The sequence below is a fragment of the Camelus ferus genome, chromosome 20 (genome assembly GCF_009834535.1).
Source record: "Camelus ferus isolate YT-003-E chromosome 20, BCGSAC_Cfer_1.0, whole genome shotgun sequence".
In the NCBI taxonomy this organism is placed as follows: Eukaryota; Metazoa; Chordata; class Mammalia; order Artiodactyla; family Camelidae; genus Camelus; species Camelus ferus.
This window is the reverse complement of record NC_045715.1, coordinates 16,921,087-16,934,815: the sequence shown is the minus strand read 5'-3', so window position 1 is coordinate 16,934,815 and position 13,729 is coordinate 16,921,087. Positions and strand designations below refer to the sequence as shown.

Below are 13,729 nucleotides of genomic sequence, written 5' to 3'. Positions count from 1 at the left end.
TCCCCATCCCTTGTAGATCACTCTCCCATCCATCCATCTTATTAACTCATCACTGCTCGGTATGCAAAACAAAATGTTCCTTTATTCCATGCTTAATGTACTCTGTACTTTGGAAAATACTATCTTTAATGTTTTGAGCACTCTTTTTTTTTTCTCTCAAATCCCCACTTTTTCACTGCTTTTGATTTCTTTCCTGTGAGATGTTTTTCATCAATTCAAAATTCCTGAATTACTGAGTCCCAGTAATGTTATTTAGAGTTTGCCTGTCTTTTCCGTCTACCCTCTTTACCTTTGGCAAGATGTTAACCACTGACCTTCTTGATTTGTCAACAATCGTGGAGTGCCTACTATGTTCATGAATTGGGCTGGGAATTTGTAGAGGGGACAAATGTGTGAGTGTTCTCTGGTCTCTTTAAGAATTTTCTTGAGTGAGTCCAATAGATTCTAAAGTAATTATGGCAACTTGGCCCAAAGGAAGAATGGTTATATGTTGAGAATTCCACCTTCTCAAATTCCTTTATTTAGCATTCAGATCTCTGCTTAAAGTTTGTATATCTAAACGGCCTATTCAGGTGATTTTTTTGCATAACAAAGGGAAGATCTGGCCCAGAGCTATATATGGAGGTCTCCACCTCCAGCCTGATGGAAAACTGCTTTAAGCTTTGTCTGGAAGTCTCTCGCCATGTCTCTCACCCACGTGTAACAATTTGTTCCAGGATCACAGCCTTTTCCCTGAATAATGGTTTCTGTGACACAGTTTTACAAGTTGGCTTTTAAGCTTCTGGTGGCCAAAGCCAGAAATGAAACATGATAGTTTTTATGAATTGTACTGTCCAAAAGGAGATGAGCCAACAGTTGTTCAAGGGAAATAAAATATATCCTGCTGTTTGTGTTTAGAAGAACCATCTAGCTTGGATCTTCATTTAAAGGCCACTCAGGATGTTAGTGGTAACTACAAATAAAGACAATATTTTTGAGAGTAGAGTTGTGAGTCAGAGATACCTAGTTTACATACCCCATCATCTCTTGACTTTAATTGGAAATGCTGTTTTGTTGTGTTCAGAGTTTTCTTTTGTTTTATTTTTCCTCTCCCTCTCTGAGATTAAGCTTGTCTTTAGAAAATAAAAGGCTCAGATTATTAAGGCAATTTTTAAAAAGTAGGTTTGTTTGAGAAAATTTCATTTCAGTTGAATTAGTTTATTGTAAGCTTATTCATTGGGAAAGATATATCTCTATTATAGCTAAGTTTTATTAAATTGGACCAATTAGACTTTCCTATATAGTCAGTGTTTGGCAATGAATGATTCTTAAAAATTTATAATGATGTTGATGTCTGTACAGGTAAAAATAAAGTTGATTCTTGTTCTGTATTTAATCATTTCTCTTACCTCCAGTTAGAAGTAATCTCTGACTGTCACTATGAAAAAAGTAACAGGTATTAAGAGAATGATCAGTGATGAGCCCTCACTAGGAAAGAGATCCTTTGCCCTTCTGAGGTTAGCAGAACATTGCTTCTCAAACTATATGTGGTGAAGAACCAATTTATTTTTATTTCCAAGCCATCACAGACCAGTTCGTTGGTAAAATATCAACAAACATATTGTCTATTGAAAGCAAAATGCACAGTGTAAGACTTGTGGGTTTCAGTCTTATTCAGGGACTTTCCTGAGGACTATAGCCTGGGAAAACAGCCTCTCAGTACCTCCGAGGGAACTGTTCTGAAGAGGTAGGAGAGGAAGCCAGTATATGTATGATTTTGGGCTAGGGAGTGCCTGCAGTCAAGCGCACATCTTGGTAAACCATTACTGCTAGGAATAGATATCTCAGTTAGTGATTTTAGAGCTTTCCTATGTATGGGAAGATGCAAGAATCTGGGCTGATGAAAATTCTTCCTGAGGTATCTATCTATCTAAGGGGTCTGTTTTTCTAAAGCACAGAGTGACTTACCCTGTTTTCATCCTGAATTCCTTTCTGGGTGCCCTATTAGCAGTGGGTAATGACTTAATCTTTGTGGAACTGGATGGCGGTCAACATTCTTTGTTTTAAAAAATAAACAACAAAGGAGAAAAGTGATTCTATCCTTCTATGTCAGGGAATGACAGATTGCTACAGGGGTTTCTAAAAGCCTCATTTCTGTTATTTTGTCATGGACTGGTCACAGACTTGTGGCTCTGCCGCACTGTGTCTGCAGATCACCCTTGTGTAGTGCTACTCTAGTGCCCGACTGGAAACATAGTTCATTGTTTAGAATCTGATTAAAGCTATTTGTTCTAGACCTATATTTTGGACAAATTTTTCTCTCCTTTGATATTTTCCTATCATCAGAGTTGATCAATCAACAGAATAGCCTGTGAGATTTTTAAAAATTCCATTAACAGCAGCAACAACCTGTTGGTCCTGAAATAAACCTTTATAATTGAACTTTGGGTGAGAAGCAAAATATTACAAATAGTATAAAATCAGGGGTGGGGTATAGCGCAGTGGTACAGTGCCTACTTAGCATGCACGAGGTCCTGAGTTCAATCCCCAGTACCTTCATCAAACAAACAAATCAAATTTCCTCCCCTCAAAAAAACAAAACAAACTGTAAAATTTTTTTAATTAAAATATTTTTAAAAGTAAGGGAAAAAAGCAATACACAAGTGGGAAAGAATGCTTCTGTTGACTAAGTAGAGTAACATATAAAGAGAGAGGATGGAGGGTTAGATGGACAGGTGGAAGGATCTATGGATGGATGGAGTGCTGAGGGATGGGCTGTAAGATAAAACAGTGGACTTTCTACAGGAAATGCGGGTGGTTTATTTGCTGGCCAGGAACCATATGCCTCTCTTCCTTACTAGAGACTGTGTTGTTTGCAGGTTGTGCCCGTATGCAGTGTAGTGAGGGGAAGACTTATTCCAATGCAATCATTTCACCAAACTTGGAAACTAACAAAATCATGCCGGTGCCTCAGACCACCCCCGTGGTGGACTGCACGTCGGCGTGCTGTGACCTGTCCAGCTGTGACCTGGCCTGGTGGTTTGAGGGCCGCTGCTACCTGGTGAGCTGCCCCCGCAAGGAGAGCTGTGAGCCCAAGAAGATGGGCTCCATCAGGTCCTACCTCACCTTTGTGCTCAGGCCCGCCCAGAGGCCCACACAGCTGCTGGACTACGGGGAGGTGATGCTGAACAGGGGTTCTCCATCGGGAGTCTGGGGGGACTCACCTGAGGATATCAGAAAGGACTTGCCCTTTCTAGGCAACGGGCGGGGCCTGGAGGAGATGTCTGAGTACTCGGAGGACTACCGGGAGCTGGAGCAGAACCTCTTCCAGCCCGTCAGCAAGCAGGCGCCCCGAGGGAGCGCAGAGTACACGGACTGGGGCTTGCTGCCCGGTGGTGGTGGTGGTGGCGGCGGGGGAGGCTTCAACTCCTCTGCTGGAGAGAGCCCAGCAGCATTGGCGGAGAAGCAGCAGGAGGATCCAGAGCTCCATAAACTGAATGAGTCGGCGTGGACACCGGCCCCAGAACGCGCCCCACGGAGAGGGTTGTTGCTTCCCTTGATCACGACTCCATCTTCAGGAGAGGAACTGGAGAAAGAGACTTTTCAGCTCCGGGAGCAACCCAGCAACAGCTCTGGAAAAGAGGTGGGTGTGGCAGGTGTGTGCACGAGAGGGTGAGAGGGGCTGTTTACTTTTGGAGCCTGGTCCTCATTGGATGGTACACACAGGAAGGTTCATCTCAAGGACACCAGTTAAGGTATCAGCAAGAAAGATGACTTCTTAAGGACACCTGTTAAGGTATCAGCAAGAAAGATGACTCTCAGAGCCTTCCAGGAAACAAAATGTCTTGTTCCTCTGTTATGCTCTCGGGACTGGACTATTTGAAAGAACAAATAGTTCTGCCTTCACAAGTCAGCCACCTAATGATGATTTAGCGCTTCTCCCTAGAGATGCCTCTACTGGTATCTAAGATGAATGAAGATTTTTAGAGGTCCCCGGAGCCAGTCCATGTACACAGCACATAGAGCCAGAGGCTTTGCATATCTTTTTTTGTAGGAGCAGAAAAAAATTTTTTTCTTTCCTTCTAGGTTCTTTGGCTGGGGTAATAATTAAATTGACATAGATAGATTCACAGGAGAAAAACAAATTTACTTCCAGATATATAGGAGACTCCATTAAAAATATGAAAAATGAACAAAACAAGAGGATTTTATATCTTTTCAATAAAGAAACAGTACATTTGTGACCAATTGACAAGCCAAAGGGGTTTAGGATTGGGGTAGTAAATTGGTGACAAAGTATCTGTTGCAGTTAAGGATCTGTTAAAAAATAAACTGAAGCACATTAACATTTTAAAGAGTTTATTGGAGCAAAAATGGATCCAAATCAGCCAGCATCCAATCCAGCCAATAGAAAGGAACTCCGAGGAGCTGTACAAAGTGAAAGACTTACAGGCAGAAGGAAGTGAGAACAAGGAAGCTGTACAAGACAAAAAAGTGTGTTGGTTATTCCAAGGTTACTTTCCTTTACGGGAGAGTGGAGGTTTATCAGGCAGATGACCTTAAAATTATTCCTGATTGACTGGCTTAAGATTCCATTCCAGGAAGAGCTGAAACTGTAATTAAGTCTTGGTTTGGGGGCTTAGCATAAGTGACTCTATTTTGGGTCTGTTGTTTTCACACAAGGTTGGTTTATGCAGCCTTCTCAGTCCTAAATTTCCTGTCTCTGGTGGTAAGGACGCCTTCCATCCTCCTGGTACAGTGTTTTATTTTCCACCAAAATACAAATTTTCCCCTACAGTCACAATTAGAGTTTTCTGAGCTGCATTAAGTTGTAGGTAATCCTTGAAAGGAAAGATACCTTTCACATTATCCCTTGCTTTCAGGGGAACAAAGGACGGTCAGAGTGTCTTTCTTGCACATCTGTGCTATACAGTAGGACCTGTTTCTCAAGTACCTTTCATTCAAAATAATCAGTATGCCAAAGTGGCGTATCTGAGGGTGACATATTCTGATCCCCTGCAGTTTCTTCAGGACCCAACAGGATCTCAGGTTGCTGGAATCTCACCAGTGACATGAGTCAGCTGGGAAGGAGGAGGGAGATACTAAGGAGAGCACATAAGCTGTACAGAACTTTCTATGAAAAACACAGGTGAAGAGAGTGGGAATCTTTGGGAAAGGAGACATACCAAAAGCAGAGGGAAGGTTCAGGTGCTGACAGCAGAAGGTCAGGGAGAAAGAGAAGGAGACTGTGCTGAGGAGAGCAGTTGGTGAGCTCGGAGGCTGCTCATCTGGGGAATGCCAAGACTTCATGAGAATGTAGTGAGCGTGTGGGTCTGGGAAAGCTGAATGCAGTGGGCAATGAAGGGACAAAAGAACAGTCACAGAAGAAGCTGTTGTATTTCCTTTTCTTTTTTTTTTTAATTGAAATATAGTTGGTTTACAATGTTGTGTTAGTTTCTGGTGTACAGCAAAGTGATTCAGTTATACATATATATATTCTTTTTCATTGTAGGTTATTACAAGCTATTGAATATAGTTATCTGTGCTATACAGTAGGACCTTGTTGTTTGTCTATTTTTTTATATAGTAGTTTGTATCTGCTCATCCCAAACCCCTACTTTATCCCTCTCCCACCCCTTTTTCCCTATGGTAACCATAACTTTGTTTTCTATGTCTGCAAGTCTGCTTCTGTTCTGTAAATAAGTTCATTTGTGTCACTTTTTTAGATTCCATGTATAAGAGATATCATATGGTATTTGTCTTTCTCTTTCTGACTTCACTTAGTATGATAATCACTAGGTCCATCCATGCTGCTGCAAATGGCATTATTTTATTCTTTTTATGGCTGAGTAGTATTCCATTGTGTATATATAACACAACTCCTTTATCCATTCATCTGTTGATGTACATTTAGGTTGCTTCCATGTCTTGGCCATTGTAAATAGTGCAGCTATGAACATTGGGTGCATGTATCTTTTTGAATTATAGTTTTCTCTAGATACATGCCCAGGAGTGGTATTGTTGGATCATATGGCAAGTCTGTTTTTGGAAACTATTGTATTTTAAGATGTTACCAAATCCAAATTCATTCTGCTCACCACACAACAGGCCAATAAATCAGGAGACGAGGTATTAGGAATAACAACTTTCTTCGGAAAGCCAGTAGACCGAGAAGATGGGGGACTAATGTCCTAGAGAAGCATCTTACCCAAGTTAGAATTCAGGCTTCTTTTATACTAAAGAGGGGAGGAGGTGTGGTTGGTTGTTGCAAACTTCTTGGCATCAGAATTGTTTGTTCTTGCAGCTGTCCACATAGGTCAGGTCACGATGTTCCTGTAAACCTCTAACAACACAAATCTTATTCTCTATTCTGCAACTTTTTATCTCTGTATAAATAGAAAAGTGTTATACCCTGAAAGGTCAGAGCCTTGAGAAGGAACAGGCTGCCTTATATTTTTCAGGCTATTGGCAACATTCTTTTCCAAAAAGTGCAGAACCAGCATGACTAAGCACAGGAAAGCATAGAGTTAGAGCTAAAGGAACAGATCTAATAGGGAGTCAGATTTTTTCTTCTCTGTTACAAAGATACAAGATAGCAAATCAGAATGTAAAGAGGCTTAAACCAATTAAGATTTTTTTTAAAAAAAGGAAAATACTCTTTAAAATATCAGTGCTTAGGTTAGAGTAGATGAAGAAAGCTGGAATGACATGACTATACATTATCATTGCAACCACTAAAAATTCCTAAAAACATTTTTAAGTAGTGAGATTATCAGAAGTTTTTTTCTGCTTTGATGTATTTTTCTGTCCTTTTCAAAGTTTCCATATTTTTCTGTACTTGTAAAGGTCTTAAAAGTTTTGGAATCTTCAATTAAAAAAATTAAATATAAGAGATTAATCACATTCTTTTCCCGTATCACTAAGCATTAACACAATTTACCTTCTTCTATGTGGCTATGTCAGCTGCAGAAGAGAGTAGCTGTGTTTTCAATAAATACCAATGCCCCCTCTCTACTTAACATTTGAGTTACAGCTTTTCTTTCTGTGGATTTCACACTCCAACATCCCCTTTGGGTCTCCTGTCTTCTTAGCCTGAGGTTTATTTACCTGGCTTCACATAGTCACTGGCAGTTGAAGCTCAGAAGAGCACTTTATTATCATGTTATGAGACTTTCCCCCTGGTACTTGATATTTAATTTAAAACCTTTACGTTGGCTAACTCTGTAATTTTAAGTTACAGTTTGTATACAACGGATGATATGAATAGAGATCATTTAGTCTAGAAGCCTGCTTTTTGTTGAATCATCTGATTGTCTTCAATTATTGCCTTACTGATTAATTTAGGGACTACTATAAATATTTTCTCTTTATCTTGAATGTTTTCTGTTTGTGCATGTTTGCCTCTAAAAATTGTCCAGCCCAGAGTTGTCTTACATTTTTAATAGATAGCAGAGAATATTTGAAAGAGACGGTCTAGAGTCCAGTGATTTGCAATATTAGACACAGTGTTTTAAATGCTACTGGATCTAATTTATGAAAAAGGTCAACGGCATGGTGTTGGCTTGAAGAGTTCAACTTCTTTTCCCCCCATAACAACTTATCCTTGTAATTGATCTCCTAGGTTCTAATGCCTTCCCATAATCCTCCTCCAGCCAGCCCGGAGTTCAGCCCAGCCACCATGGAGGAAAACTCAGTTCTCACAGTCACCCCCTGGAACACAGAGCAGAGCATTTCAACCCTTCCCACTAGCACCATCCCCACTGAGTCCACCCCATCTGAGCAACCTGTATCTGCTCCCACTGTTCCCAGGACAGGTAACTTTAAAAAATACTACGGGAAGAAATGTACTGAAGAAACACTGTAAAATATAGTAGTGACAACTTTTAAAGTTTACTCATCCCCTCCAGGCAAATTGTTGAGCATCACTCATGTACCAGAAACATGCTAGGCACTGGGAATAAAAAGATGAACAGATACTGTCTTTTCCCTCCATGACTCTGTAGTCTAGGGAATGAGACTGACAATAAATAGCTGGTTGGATACAATATGGTAAGTGCTGTGAGAGGCTGCTACAGGAGCAGAGAAGGGGCACCCTGCCTGACCCACTCGGAAGGGCCATGGAAGCCTTTCCAGAGGCGATGACGCTAGGATAGATGAACCAGCTAAAATGGGGCTGGCACGTTGTTCAGGTCACAGGAGCTACATGTGTAATAACAATAATGATAATTATATTTATTGAGCACTCACCCAGTGCCGGGCACCACACTTGGCATTTCCCACGCATCATTTCACTCATTGCCTCTGAGAAGGAACAGAGGTACAAGAGCTCACGTGGCATATTGGGAAGAACTCTAAGGAGTTCTGTGTGGCTGGAAGTTACAGGAATGGAGTGGGAATGGCCAGATGAGGCTGGAGTGGTGAGTGGGGCAAGATTTTGAAGGATCCTGTGTTCTATGCTAAGGGATTTGTGCATTACTGGATGAGTAGAGAGAATCCCTGAGAGATTTTAAGCAGGAAAGTGAAATGATCAAATTGACGTCAAGAACATTATATATATGGAGTTGACTGGAGGCAAGAGGATCCATTAAAGAAAAACCAGAGTGAGTGGTTGCAGGGATGGAGAGAAGGAACCAGATTCAAGAGAGATTGAAAGGGTAGAACCACTAGAAGTTGATAAGTGGTTGAAGGTCAGGATGAAGGTGAAAGGACTCTAAGATGTATGAACACATGGAACTGAAAGTTAGATGAGGAGTTGGGCTGAAGATAAAGGACGGGGGGTCATCAGGGCAGCAGTGATAGTTGACAGCCATGCAGGGAGAGTGGTGGGGTAAGCCTGGCAGAGCCCTGAGGGCTGGACCTTTCAAGCTGTCATTATATCAGGTGCTGGGAGAGCAGAAGTAGCCTACAGAGCTGACAGAGTGCTGTTGGCAGAGAGGTAGGAGAGAAGGAGGAGGGTGTGGGCTGAGGGAATGAGAGAGGAGAGAGCTCCATGTTGGAAGAAGTGGTGAAGGGGCCATGTGTCACAGAGGTCATGAGGACTGAAGAGTTCCCATTAGGTTTACTACTAAAGGAGTTACTAGAGACTTTTGTCATGTTTCCTGAGCCTTTCTGTGGGTAATGGACTTTGAGGATTACCCTCTCTTCCTTGGCTATTTACTTTTGATCCTAAGCTTCAGTAGCGAGGAGGATAATGATGGAGGAGAAGCTGTGTATATTGAAAGGGAAACTGGCCTGGGAATTAGAATCCTTGGGTCCTGATAGTACTTATTACATAAAGTAGTTAGAGGATGAAATGAATTGATCATTTTAAAGCCCTTTGGAACAGTGTCTGGCTTAGTTTAATCTGGTATGTAAATTAGTTGTTGAAATAAATACATTTAAATTAGTTAAAATTGGTGGGTGGATTACTAATGATCCACATAGCCTCGAGCAACTTCCATTGCTTTTCTCAGGCTCCATTTCTTCATCTGTAAAATGATGGGTTTGGACCAATGTACCTTCCAGGTCCTCAATGTTCTTGCAAAGAGTCAGTGCAAGTGACAGGAAGAGAAGCCAGAGAAAGCAGTGAGGCCTCTGCAGCTGGTCTAGGAAGGCACTCGAGGGGCTGAGTACAGACTGAGAGGGGATAAGAGGATTTAAATGAGCCACATGTCCCTCTAACATCACCAAGCAGCTTAGACCTCTAGAGAGCACTCAGCTTTTTTTTTTTTTCCCAATCTTTGCTTTTCTCTATGCACTATCTCGACATTTATCTCGATTGTATTTTACAAGTGAGACCAATGCCCAACTGAGTCCAGCCAATGAAATGTATAAATGTACCGCTGGGTATGGAGCAAGGAATTGCCTGGAATGCTGATTTAGTAGTTAAGTGCTTTTGATGAGAGTGAATGTTCCTGCTGCTTGAGTTAAAATAGCCTTTTTTATATTGAGGTTGACTGGATTTCCTCTTGGAAAGGTTCCAAGAGCGAGGCCATTGCAGTAATTCATGGGGCTACTATCAGAAGAACTGAGTGGTGTGTGACTAATGAGACACAAACACTTATGATTACCCTCGACCTCTCTATGAATAAAATTAACACATACCAGGGAGTCAAGCTAAGCTGGTAGCAAGAGAAAATAGACCCAATCCATAGTACCCTCACCTTGTCACCAACTCTTGTCACCAACATCTTGCTCAGTCAGCCTGAAGCCTTATTTTCTCCACAGTGCCAACTCACATAGACAGTTCAAAATGTACAGAATCAACCCTGCAGCATAATATAGGGCATGATTCCGTTACCAGCTAGAGGGGAAGTGTCTTAGATAAAATCACATGAACTGTTACAAAAATATATTATTTTATAGATACTAAAAACAAATCTACTATAGGCAGTAATATAACATCATTAAAGTATATAATGAAATGTACTATTTCTAATTAACTTTTAGTGAAAGAACTCATGGTGTCGGCTGGCGAAAACCTAATAGTAACTTCACCGGAAAATGAAGTTGAACTGAAGGCCTTTGTTGTGCCAGCGCCACCTGCAGGTGAGAGTTTGACTTCCCTCTGACACCAGGAGGGGCTGATTAGCTGGTGTGTCCTTAATGGGTCTTTACTGGTTATTTACAGTATTGATTCATTTTCACAACGTTGTGTCATTCTGGAGTGGATGACAAGGCTTTGATGATCATAAGCATTGAAGTGTATTTAAATAGTTTAAAATGGAGTAAAAGGATTGGAAATTAAGGATGGTATATTTCCTTTAATTGGTCAGGATAGAAAGTCATACATCTCTGATGATACAAAGCAGAGTGATATATTAGGACAGGAGAGGTTTCCACATCCCAGCTTTTGACTTGTAATAACTCATGGAGCCTGGGAAGATACCACGTGTCAGGTGAAGGATGTGGCATGTGCACAAACGTTTGTTTGCAGATGTGGTGGTGATAACATGGCTCTGAGGTTCTCAGCATCCTCACACCAGCTGTTCAAAAAATGTTGTTTAAAATACTTCCTTCTGCTTGTCCAGCACTCTGCTACTGAGCAAACATTTGACCTACTCCTGTGACCTTGCAAATGCATACTTTCTTAGAGTATATTCATTCTTAAGGTATTTGAATATTTCTCATTTGGGTTAGTTCCTTTATTCATTTTTCCCTCTGACATGAATCAAAATTTAAGCATAGATGATAATGTTTGGCATTTATATTTTACTCCTTCCAGCTGAGGTACCTCGTCCTTTAACCACTAGTACCCCAAGGTGGGAGGTGGGAGACAGCTTCAGCTTGATACGAAGAGGTTTAATCTGTTTCTCTGTCCTTACATAAACCCCTACAACAGATTAAATGAATTGAAATCTCCTTGCCTTTTATTAAAAGGAGAAAAAGTACAGTGGATTATACATACTCTGTTAAAATTTATATATATAGTCAGATATCACAGTCTGGAAGGAAAGTCATCAAACGCTAACAATGAAATTAGGGCATTTAAAAAAAATTTTCTACATTTTCTAAATGTCTTATATGTTTTATGTTCTTATAATAAAAAAAGAAATTTTACATTAAAATGTTATAGAAACCTTGTTATTCCTTAGCTGGATGATAGTTGAAAGTTGAGTGCAGTATTTCTAACTGATCTCTGCTGGTAGATTGAAGGCTGTCATTTTCTTTCCTCTGCCCAGATTATAGTGACCTTTCAGAATTTATAACTACTCATATTTCTTTTTTGCTCTCAGGAACAACCTACAGCTATGAATGGAGTTTAATAAGCCACCCTGAAGACTACCAAGGTGAAATAAAACAAAGACACATGCAAACTCTTAATCTCTCTCAAGTGAGTAACTGGGGACAAGTTGTATTTGACAGCATATCTTAGAATTCAGGTAACACCTTCTTAGCTGTTGAAGCCGGAAGTCTCTCTTTTGATTAAAATCAAAAGAAGGATCCAAATGAATCGAGTCTCAAGCATGTAGGTAGACAGGCAGATTTAAAAACAGGACCTTTCGGTCATTTTTCTTTGACTTAATTACGTGTCAACCCGGAGAAAAGAGCCTGGTTGCCCAGGCTGATCTGGGTCTCTGTTTGAGGTTAAAGTCTGTGTTACAACTCTTGCTCCCTTTGCAGTGTTAGAGACATTCTGGTTATCTCTGATTCTTAGGCACATTTCTAGGGTTGCCAACAATTGCATTCCAGTTCACAAATGGTTTGACTACCAATTATTGCTCCAAGATGTAAGCCCACACAAGAAGAAACCTAGTCCATAGATGACTGGGTTGTCATCAGTCCTGAGATTGCACAGCTACTGGTGCAACACGAGTTGGCATCACCCCCGCGTCACTGAGCGCTGCCTCTCAAAGTCTGGTACCCGGACCACCCACCAGAGCTACTTGGTAAAATTGCATGATTCCCCTACACGCGAGTTTGAGAACTGCTGCCCTCGGCCGGTCTGTCTCACAAAGGCCTCAGTGAGGCATGTGAGCATCTGTAACTAAGCTGAAGGCCTTCCTGCGTGATCTTGGTGTCCAGAGTGCAGGTGTCACACACGTGGCCGTGGGTCCACAGGGCCTGAGCCCCTTCTCTGTGTTGACTCCAGGAGAACGGCTCCTGGAATATTTTAGAATTTTCTAGGCAGTGGACCCATCGTGTCTTTTGCATGTTTACCGTTGTGACTTTTCTTGGTGTTGCAGTTGTCAGTCGGACTTTATGCCTTCAGAGTAGCGGTTTCTGGTGAAAATGCCTTTGGAGAGGGATTTGTAAATGTCAGCGTTGAGCCAGGTAAGGCTGACTAAGAGAACGGCCTCCTGTTGTACAGGCTCCATTTTTGGTGTCCTAATAACACAGTGATAGATATTTTTGGTTTTACATTAAGCTCCATTGTACAGAAAGCATGCAAAGACTCTAGTTAGTTTGATTTTTTTTTCCCTTTCTGCTTGCTGTATAGTTCTTAGTACTCGCTTGACCCTGCTGTGCAAGGTTGCAAGGTCATGGCTTGCTGTCCTTAGGTACTGGCATCACCTTTGCCTTAGCCTCCTGTATCTGACGTCTGCTGCATTCACTCTCCCACCTCCGGCCCCCATGACTCGGCTTGATCTTAGGCGAAAGAGCTTTTCAGATAAGTTCAGCTGAGCAGCTCAGGGGCCCAGGGAAGTGTATGCCATGGGCTTTCAAGCCCACTGGCCCTGTCAGGCCTCCACCAGCCCATAGGTCAGTGCCCGTGTGTGAATCAGAAACAGTGGACTTTGTCTGGGAGTGCAGATCCCAGCTCAGCAAGTGGAACGTGGGCTGGGCTTCCTCCACCGCCCCCTCTGCTGGGCTGTGGGCACGGCCTGCCCAGTGGGGGTGGGCCAGCTCTGTGCCAGCCCCACCTCCAGCCTCTGCCTCAGGGGCTGGCAGGTCCCCCTTTTGCACATTCTGCCTGATTGTTCTTATGGCTAACCATGGCGGTGGCGGTGGCGGTGGCGGTGGCGGTGGTGGTGGTGGGTGCCTTCAGTCAAATGTTCAAGATCCAGTTAATCTTGGGAGCTAGGACCATACTCCATGACTCCTCTTCTGCAGTTGTGCTCGGATTCCATGACTAACCCTGTGGCTATTATTACCCCTGTTCACTGAGCCTGGGCTTTTGTACACAAATATAAACCTGCAGACAAGCTCCTAAAATTCATAGGAAGGTTCCAAAACATTAATAGGACTTTCTGTAGTTGAGGCCTGTAGGCCTTCTTGATAGGATATTGAGAACCAATTTTTACCCATCAGATGGTTTATTTGGGTGGTG

General features: G+C 41.9%; 1 protein-coding gene across 6 annotated transcripts in view; it reads left to right on the top strand.

Moving 5' to 3' along the window:
* KIAA0319 (KIAA0319 ortholog) overlaps window positions 1-13,729 on the top strand; it is a 65,802-nt gene that overhangs the window by 17,624 nt on the left and 34,449 nt on the right. For all 6 annotated transcript variants that reach the window (XR_004313475.1, XR_004313474.1, XM_032462589.1 and 3 more), the window contains 5 exons: window positions 2,859-3,622; window positions 7,601-7,793; window positions 10,408-10,506; window positions 11,694-11,791; window positions 12,645-12,732. Coding sequence is in view for 4 of the 6 variants with exons in the window: in XM_032462587.1 (XP_032318478.1) it covers window positions 2,859-3,622; window positions 7,601-7,793; window positions 10,408-10,506; window positions 11,694-11,791; window positions 12,645-12,732 (1,242 nt within the window). In the remaining 2 variants the exon portion in view is untranslated. The remainder of the gene's footprint in view (window positions 1-2,858; window positions 3,623-7,600; window positions 7,794-10,407; window positions 10,507-11,693; window positions 11,792-12,644; window positions 12,733-13,729) is intronic.